The 9,616-nt window shown below is 32.9% G+C and overlaps 1 protein-coding gene across 2 annotated transcripts; it reads left to right on the top strand.

Moving 5' to 3' along the window:
• The first annotated feature begins 225 nt into the window (after window positions 1-225).
• Window positions 226-6,820, top strand: LOC108469934 (uncharacterized). Of its 2 annotated transcripts, none has more exons than XM_017771064.2 (19): window positions 226-564; window positions 1,149-1,252; window positions 1,399-1,485; window positions 1,604-1,679; window positions 1,765-1,839; window positions 1,932-1,985; window positions 2,433-2,492; window positions 2,601-2,717; window positions 2,833-2,927; window positions 3,041-3,249; window positions 3,368-3,465; window positions 3,629-3,732; window positions 3,886-4,051; window positions 4,174-4,296; window positions 4,563-4,645; window positions 5,016-5,157; window positions 5,238-5,267; window positions 5,501-5,571; window positions 5,726-6,820. In XM_017771064.2, the coding sequence occupies exons 1-19, from the start codon at window positions 526-528 to the stop codon at window positions 6,546-6,548; spliced, it is 2,556 nt and encodes an 851-aa protein (XP_017626553.1). In that variant the 5' UTR covers window positions 226-525; the 3' UTR covers window positions 6,549-6,820. The 2 variants fall into 2 exon arrangements, with proteins under 2 accessions (XP_017626553.1, XP_017626552.1); XM_017771063.2 differs by having other exon boundaries at window positions 5,723-6,820.
• The last annotated feature ends 2,796 nt before the right edge of the window (window positions 6,821-9,616 follow it).

The following is a 9,616-nucleotide window of genomic DNA, read 5'->3' as shown; positions in this document are numbered from 1 at the left end:
TTAAAGAAAATATTTTATAATTAAAAAAAAATTGTGAAAAAACCGGAGTCAGAGTTCGTGACCTTAAAAACTTGAATGATGCTGTGAGTTAGTCTTCTCCATTTTTAGAATCTGGTGGATCAGTTTTTCACAAGTCACCTTGAGGCCATGACCATGACCGTCATACCATGACTATCCATCCACACATCCATTACATACATGGCCCATCAATCCATTAGACATAAAAATAATTTTGTGAAATACGTGGGACATGCTTCATTTTGTATTTTTCCACAGCAAAAAAAATAAACTCTTCCCCTCCCTTTTCTTCGTTCCCTCAGCTACTCCGACATTTAAAAAAAAATAATTTCTTTTATAGTTTTTTCGATCTCTCATTCTCTTTCTTTTTTAAACAACAGCAAAAATTAGGGTTTTTTTTTCTTATATATTTTCTCGCGCTTTTTCTCCTCCTCTTTGGACAACTCCTAGATTCACTGGTAAAAATTTAAGGTTTACAGATCTATTTCTCTGCTTAATCTCTTCACCATGTTTTGGAAGCTAACATCTTTATCTGCCTCCTCTCCGGTGAGTGATTTTTTATACTGCTTGATTAATCAAATTAATTTCTCTGTTTCTTTTTAATTTAAAATCTTGATTTCTTTAATCTTTACTTACTACATTGATTTAGTAATTTTCTATCGTATGTAATGAACTTGTCATTTTTCATTAGGTTTCTATTTTTTTTTTCCTTTTGTTCTTGTAGGTTCGAATTCTTGATTTTCTTTCTGCTTAGTTAATTTGAAATTTACTTTGGATTCATCGATGCCATAGCAGACTAGTTTCGACGACTTAAATTTGTCCGCTTTTTTGGGAAATTTCCTTGTTCAACTCGATGAATTAACTTTGAATTTTAAGTACTTTCTTTAGTTGGAAATGGTTGGAATTCTGTTTATTTGAAGCTGAACTTTCTTACTTAGTTTTATCTGCTTTTGCATGTAATTCAGAAAATCTGTTGAGTTATGTAGATATGCTTACCTGCATTTGTTTTTTTTTATTCTTTTTTGTTCTCCATTTTCTACGACTTGTTCAAAGAATTTTGTCGAGTTATTGATTTTTTTTTTGTTTACTGGGATTCTGGTTAATTTCATTGACTCGATACTCATTTGTAGGTGGAGTCAATATTAGACAAGGAAAACTTTACTTTGGAAGAGCTTCTGGATGAGGAAGAAATAATCCAAGAGTGTAAAGCTTTAAACAGTCGGCTCATCAACTTGTAATTCTTGCCACTATATAACATTGTGCCTTTTCCTTAAGTTTTTCTTTTCAATTGATTATTAGTGAATGTCGGAGTCTTTGTAGAATCTAATAGATGATTAGTCTTGCTTGATGCTCATGATTTGCTCAATATTTTATTTGCAGTCTGCGAGATAGAGCTCAAGTTGAGCAGTTATTGCGATATGTTGTTGAAGAACCTCCAGAGGATGCTGACAGCAAACGGGTCTTCAAGTAAGTAATTTTCATTTAACGAAGAATCAGGAAAAATAAATCTTTCTAGTTTGTTGGCTTGCAACTTATCTGATGTTAGTCATTCCTTTCATAATGATGTGTTCTTTTATGTATCTAGGTTCCCATTCATAGCCTGTGAGATATTTACATGTGAGATAGATGTTATTCTGAAGACTTTAGTGGAGGAGGAACAGGTATTTCATTTTCGTTCTTGATTATGCATTTTTAGTTATGAAAACTGCCACGATTTTGTTTCTTATGCTTGTCTCCTTGTTGCAGTTGATGAACTTACTCTTCTCCTTCTTGGAACCAAACCGTCCTCATAGTGCCTTGCTAGCTGGTTATTTCAGTAAGGTAGTTTCTGTGCTGGTTCAATCATTTTTAGTTTGATTACTGCTTTGGTTATTATTACCACTTAATAGGTTTCTTTTGCTGTGGCACTTTAGGTTGTTGTCTGCCTTATGCTACGGAAGACTGTTCCAATTATGAACTATGTTCAAGTAAGTAAACATTTTGTGCTTACCATCACATTCCTAGATTCCTCAGAAATTTGCTTATCTGTTTCATTCATGTTGTTTGATGATGCATTCGAGAACCTGTAAATCTGGATGATTAGTGTAACCGAGACATGTATGAATGTAGACTGTCAGTTTGAACTTCATCTTGTGCCTCAGTTGAACTTTGGCATGGATGTGCATGATGCATCTACATAATTTGTCTCCTGTAAGTTAACTTAAACGTGCTAAATTATGGGTGTTGTTAACAATTCTGTAGATTATAGATCCTTTTCATCTGGTGAGTTGGTTCTCTGAGTTTTGTACAGTAGTGACACTACAAGTGTAATGACTTGCATGACAATATTGGGCTTCTTTGTGGTCTATAATCTCTGAACTATGAAAGACAGCATGTTTTGTTTATATGGATTTACTGAGACAGCTTTGTAACAGGTACATCAAGACGTGTTTCGCCAACTGGTTGATTTGATAGGAATCACATCCATCATGGAGGTGCCTGAGTAGTTTCTTTTTCCTGGTTTAGTGCAGTAGTGAGTTTTATATGGTTTGTCTTTTCATACGTTTTGGATGAGCGTTGAGATGAGATGCTTATTTTCACAGGTTTTGGTTCGGTTAGTAGGAGGTGATGATCATGTATATCCCAATTTTTTGGATGTAATGCAATGGTTAGCTGATAGCAATTTGCTGGAAATGATTGTTGATAAATTGAGTCCATCAGTAAGAGAATTTTCTGTTGTATTCTGGCGTAATGTTGTTTTAATATTTTCACGGCATGCCATTCTTCTCGTAACAAATACCTCACAACCTGCTTTTATTTTTCTAAATTGACTAGTGTCCTCCTGAAGTTCATGCTAATGCAGCAGAAACATTATGTACAATAACACGGAATTCCCCATCAGCTTTAGCCACTAAACTCTCTAGTCCAAGGTTTCTGAGATTCAGTTACTTTGTGTTCCCTCCCTATATGCATTGCCATTTCAATTCTCTACTTTGTTTATGTTTGTGACTTGACCTGTAATTTTGTATATGTTCATATGCAGCTTTGTTGCAAGGATATTTGGTCATGCATTGGAAAATTCACATTCAAAATCTGGCCTTATACACTCACTCTCAGTTTGCATCTCGTTGTTGGATCCCAAAAGATCAGCAATTGTTTCTCCCTTGATGCATTCTTTCCGACATCAACATATGTACGAACCTTCAATTCCTGTGAATTCAGAGACTGTCAATGCTATGCTGCCTAAGCTTGGTGAGTGGGTTTCTTTTGCTGAAAGTTGTATGTAATCATTTTTGTATATTCCTAGGTGCTTGGAACCTGTTGCCTTTCATTTTAGCCATGGTCTTGAAGGCTGCGTTTGTTTGTGTAGGTGACTTACTCATGCTTTTGAATGTGTCCTCTGATGAGAAAATTTTGCCTACCACATATGGAGACTTGAGGCCGCCTCTTGGGAAGCATCGTCTAAAGGTTCATACTATATTCTCATCATAAGTCTCATGTACCAACCAAAATGGAATACTCAATCTGATGACTGACACTTGTTTGATTCTTTTGGTGTTTGTAATGCATATCAAACTTTGTAGGTGCAATAGGCGCATGTGTTATTTCTGAATTTTTGCTTTTATTTCAGATTGTGGAGTTTATTGCTGTGCTGTTGAGAATTGGAAATGAAGCTGCAGAGAAGGAATTGGTCAACACAGGAACCATTCAGCGAGTTATTGATCTTTTCTTTGAGTAAGCTCTTGCTTAAAACCGGCGTCTTGAATTGAATTAAAAAACTTATTGGAGTTTGAATCTTGAAGAAAGTGCTTGATGTCTTCCTGAGGTAGGTGTTGGATCTTTTCTGCCAGCAGGCTCAAGATTGATTCTTTATTTCAAATTATGCAGGTACCCATACAACAATGCATTACATCATCATGTGGGGAGTATAATATTATCGTGTCTTGAAAGCAAGAATGATGCAATAGTTGATCATCTTCTTCAAGAATGTGATTTGATTGGGAAATTTCTTCAAACTGACAAAAATCCAGTTCTTTCTGGTGACAGTAATCAGGTTGATGCTCTAATCATGCAACTTTTCCCCATTTTCCTAAGAGCCATTATAAATAAAGAATCAGGAGCTGTTATAAAGCTACATGATTATGCAGTCAGCTTAACTCTTCTTTGCTCAAACAGCCTACTTTACCTGCTGCCGGAAAATGTGCACCTCGGGTAGGAAACATTGGACATATTACACGCATTTCAAATAAAATTTTACAGTTGGGAAGCAGCAACAGCCGCATTCAGGCATGTATACAGGTGGGGAATTGGATGCTGTTTAATGTTGTATGACAGTTTCTGTCAGGATCTTACAGGATCTAGGTGCATTATTGCTTAACCTAACTACTTTTGTTATAATCAAAGTTAGAGAACGGATCTCTCTATGTGGTATGGTAAATATGAATTAAGCTCTATTATTTTGTTATTTGCCACATTGGTGGTATCTTTCATTGGCTGGAATTGCAATGTTGAATTATTTGACTAATTCTTTTCTTGCTGACACGTCTTCATAAATTTCTTTATAGGAAAATAGCGAATGGAACGAGTGGCAAGCTAATGTTTTGCAAGAACGTAATGCAGTCGAAAATGTTTATCGATGGGCTTGTGGGTACGCACTTGTTTCATTTCTGATTGGCATTTCAGTCTGATTAGTTGGATTTTTATTTTGGGTCAATTAGCTATAGATTTTGTGCTTGGTATGCCATTTGAAGGAGTGCTAGCACTAATGGATTCTAGATGGTCTTTGCGACAGATTTCCAACTTATAATAATGAAATATGAAATGTTGCTTCTAGTTTTCTTGCTTATTTATGGCTTTTGCCTGCCATATAGTGCCTGCTAATGTGAAGAGTTGGTATTTCCAATTTTTGAACTTATATTTGTTGTGAGCACGTTGTTGCCAGTTGCAGTAATGGCATAGTTGTGAGACCTAACAGAAAATCACATAAAGAGTAATGCATTTTTCCTTCTCCTGTCCAGCCGCCCAACAGCATTCCAAGATAGAACAAGGGATAGCGACGAGGATGATCTTCATGATAGAGATTATGATGTTGCAGCTTTAGCAAATAACCTAAGTCAGGCTTTCAGTTACAAAATATATGGGAATGATGATAATGAAGAAGTGTGTAGTTTGCTTCTCCTGAAAATTTCTTGAATTCTACCTGTTTGCTATACTTAATGTTTTTGTTTTACTCCTTTCAGGACCATGGTGGTCTTGGTCGAGATGACGAGGTAAGCAACTCTTTTTCTTTTAATTTACTTAAAATCTTTCTCTATGGTTTAATATGAGGCCAAGAGGGTGTTTTTCCAGTGGCTTCTGAATGTCTATTAAAGAGAAATCAGTGGTAACATAATTTAGGGCTATTTGTTAAGATCAGCTTGAGTGATGGAGAAGCCAAACAAGCTGGCATTTTTTTGTCATTTTTAATGTGAAATTTGATGGCAAATGTATTTTTACGATTCAGGATGTATACTTTGATGATGAATCTGCTGAGGTTGTCATATCATCCTTGAGGCTCAGTGATGACCAAGGGAGGTGAGTTTTCTTGTTATTACTCAATAGTAATGGAGTAATTTGGCTGATTAATATTTGTTCAAGTAGCCTTAGCTTCATGACTATATCACAGTTGAATTCTTCTGTTGAACTAACCATTTTAATGGTGATTACAACCCATGTTTTAATGCAGCAGTCTGTTTACAAATTCCAATTGGTTTGCATTCCAAGATGATAAAATCGGTAATGAACCTATGGCCACATCACCCACAGAGGTATTTGATGATGTTAACTTGAATGGCACTGCAAACGGTGGTAACAGTAGTAGTGATGATGAGGTGATAGTTGGAGAGGAGGATGAGTTAAATGAAAGCAAACAGTCAATGAATGGCACATCTACTTCTGATGCAATGAATGGATTTAAAAATTCGATGAACGGTGGAGTCTTGGATCCCCAAGGGGAGAAAGCAAATGCTTCTAATGATATGGGATTCTTTAGGTTTGATACTACTGAAAACAAGGACTTGCTTGGAGATAGGCCTTTACCTGAATGGGTGGGTTGGGGAGAATCATCAGATTTCCAAGTGGGTGGTTTGAGCAAGAATCCGTTTCTTGATGATGACAGCTCAGATGTCAACCTACCCAGAAATATAGAGACAGTGATGACTGATGTTGCACAGCCCTCGAATGGGGAACCCATACTCGCAAATGGTTCCTCAGACTCCATGGATATGAGTGACGGATCAGTGAGCAGCAATTCAAGTAAAAAATCTCCACCATCTGTGCGCTCATTGTTTGAAGAGGATGTTGAATTTGTAGGCGTGGAATTAGAAGGTACGGAGAAGGCAATGGAACAAGCCTTGAAAGAAGGGATAGTTGGGGAAGCAGGACCATTGAAAAGGAATATCATTCCACACGTACCCGAAAAGGAGAACTCCGATGAAGTTGGTGCTGGGATAAAGGAGTTCAACGATGCAAACTATTGGAGGGTTGACAAAGAGGTTGCGGTTTCGGAGTAATGCCTGCCAAACATATTTGTGGCAAAACATGGAATTAGAAAGTACGACAATGTGTACTTATGGAAGCTGGGAAGGGCTGAAGTAACAAAATTGGTATGTACAGTATAATTTTGTTTCCTGATGGTGTTGAAACCGTAGGCTGTGCTATTTTGGTTAATTACATGTTCATTAGTTGTTTACCATTCAAGATTTTGTTTTGTTTTTTTTCCCTTGTGACTGATTAACACTCATATGAAATCAATATTTTAATGGCTCTGGTGTTTCTCTCTTCATATTCTCCCTTTCCCCCAGATTTTAACCCCCTTTTTATTTTTATTTTTTTTGGGGGATGTTTTCATTTGGTTTTGATGTTTAGAATGACAAGATCTTTGCTTTTCTTTTATAATTTATTCGGCTTAATACAATGGGCTTAGAACTTGACGAGCGTGTTATCAAAGGGATTAATATAATATAATATACATTGTCATTGTACATTTATACGCTAAACATAATTAGAATGTTTGAACAAGAAAATTTAGAGTAGATAAGGATATTTAAATTAGAAGAAAAAAATGGAAACTCCGTAACTCTTATAGTTGTACCTTTTTAAACTGTAAGTGGTTGATTTTTTTATCTAAATAAATGAATAAAACTGAGTGAGAAGTTTTATAATTCTGAAAGTGAATAACAAATTATTATTTATATTAAAATAATTATTTAACACGCCAATATTTAAAAATGAAAAACAAAAGGGCTTGTAGAGCCTAAAAGACTAAATCACCTTCTGTAAACAAATGGAATTGTAGAGCTTTGCTATCAAAATAAAAATTTAGGTATAGTTGAATTGAAGAGGCATTCAGTATATGGATGAAAATAAGGGTAACTAAATTATTGATAAGATTTTATTATCTAATTATAAAAATTATAAAATAATTATTTATTTTATTTTTCATCAAAACAAATGATAATGTAGGTTTTAAATTAGCATAATAGTAACTTTAACCCTTATCATTTATGTATTGTGTCGATTTAGTCTTGATTTTAGAATATTTACAAATTGTGTATTTTGGTCTTTTTTGGAGTTTTATTTTTTTATGACCCTTTCACCTAAAAATTTAAAACACAAATTTATCAATTGAATTTGATAATATATATACATTATATATATATAAATGGAAACACCCAAAAATTTAAGATAATAAATATCATCTTTTCTCATTCTTTTAAAATGAACCTTTAATATCAAAAGCTGTAAAAAGACCGAATTAAACAATGTGTAAATGTGATGAGAGAAATATTATAAATTAAATAATTATGAATTGTAAATACAATTAATAAAGATATTAAAAATTTTATATTAAATTATATTATTGTATACCCACTATGTGGATAAAAACTTATGTAACAAACATATTTAATAAAAGTTGATACAAAAATCAAATGATGCTTTGATTGAAATGATAAAGTCATTATAAATAAAGAAGAAGAAATGATAAAGTCAAATATTGATAATTTATTGTGTCATGGATTTAAATTTTATTATGATTGAGTTTTATTGATTTATAAATTATAAAAGATAAAAAAAAACACCCTCATAATAATATAATTTATTTTTATATTTAAAGAGGTATTTTAGTAATTTCTCAACTGAGTTGATGCTCGATAAACTCGTGACATCAACTCAGCACTGTGCACCAACTCTACCAGAGACTTAATACAAGTATGGATACATAGGGGGTATTTTAGTAACTTTTCAATTGAGTTGATTCTCCATAGACTTGTGACACCAACTCAACACCAGGCATAAACTCAGTTAGGGGCTTAATATATTATGTATAGATAGATAGGGGTATTTTAGTAACTTCTCAATTGAGTTGATACTCGCTAGACTTGTGATACCAACTCAACATCAGGCATCAACTCAATTAGGGGCTTAATATATATATGTATAGATAGATAAATATATATTTGTACTATTATAATGTGTTTGATTGAGCTGATGTTACCTATTAATTGAATCTCAATTCTATTCTAAAATTACAACTTATTAGTAAAAAAAAAAAACCTTAGTGAAAAATAAAAAAAATTCAATTAACCCTCAACAAAATTTAGCACCCGATTGAGCCTTTAAAGATGAAAAATAATCAATCAAACTCCTCCATTGATGTTGCCAAATTTGACCATTAAATATTACTGATGTGAATGATAGACCAATTAGACGAAAACACGTGGCACCCACATGTACATCATGCTTGACGTGGCCCACATCAACAAGTATTTTTATTTTTATTTTTTAAAATTCTAATTCTTTAAAACAATAATTATTTAAAAATTATAGGAAAATTATAAAATTATTTAAAAAGTTTAGAATTATAAGGTATTATAAAATAAATATTAAATTTATTAAAAATAAAAATATTTAAAATTATTAAAAACCATGAAGGGAATGAGCTAAGAAAAATGATTGTCTACGTACAAATAAATCTAGATAACCAATTGTCTAAGTGCATTTTAGGCGTGATTTTAATAAATTTTAAGCATTTTAATATTTTAATAATTTTATTACTTCTTATAATTAATAATAATAATAATAATAATAATAAAATTTCATTATTCTTTTGTAATTGTCTAAAGAACTATATCTAATATGAACCTAGAAACCTAGATGTGATTTTTTAAATCATTATTTTTATAAAATATTTACTACATGTGGTCGTCACATGTCACCGTCCAATTGGTTTATCAACTATGTCGGCAGAATTCAATGGTCAAACTTGGTCAACATTTAATAGAGGGTCTTGATAGATTAATTTTTCATTTTGAAGGGCTCAATTGGGTGCTAAAATTTATTGAGTGCTTGATTGATTTATTAATTTTTAGTTGAGGGCTTTTTTCACTAATAAGCCTAATATGTTTTTTTATAATTTTATTATTATAATTTTTTAACCGGTGTTTTTTATATGTTTGGTAAACTACATATAAGGTTACTAAATTATTCATAGATTTACATTTTGGTCATTCAACTTTAAAAAGTTACAGAATAATCACTGAATTATTTAAAAATTTTCATTTAAGTCATTAGCATGTTA

Source organism: Gossypium arboreum, chromosome 8 (genome assembly GCF_025698485.1).
Source record: "Gossypium arboreum isolate Shixiya-1 chromosome 8, ASM2569848v2, whole genome shotgun sequence".
Classification (NCBI taxonomy): Eukaryota; Viridiplantae; Streptophyta; class Magnoliopsida; order Malvales; family Malvaceae; genus Gossypium; species Gossypium arboreum.
The sequence above is the reverse complement of the archived record's forward strand: the minus strand, read 5'-3'. Positions and strand labels throughout refer to the sequence as shown.

Coding starts and splice junctions, on each gene's coding strand:
- LOC108469934 (XM_017771063.2), top strand. CDS start 526: ATGTTTTGGAAGCTAACATCTTTATCTGCCTCCTCTCCG. Junction 565..1,148: donor CTTTATCTGCCTCCTCTCCG/GTGAGTGATTTT, acceptor ACTCATTTGTAG/GTGGAGTCAATATTAGACAA. Junction 1,486..1,603: donor GACAGCAAACGGGTCTTCAA/GTAAGTAATTTT, acceptor TTATGTATCTAG/GTTCCCATTCATAGCCTGTG.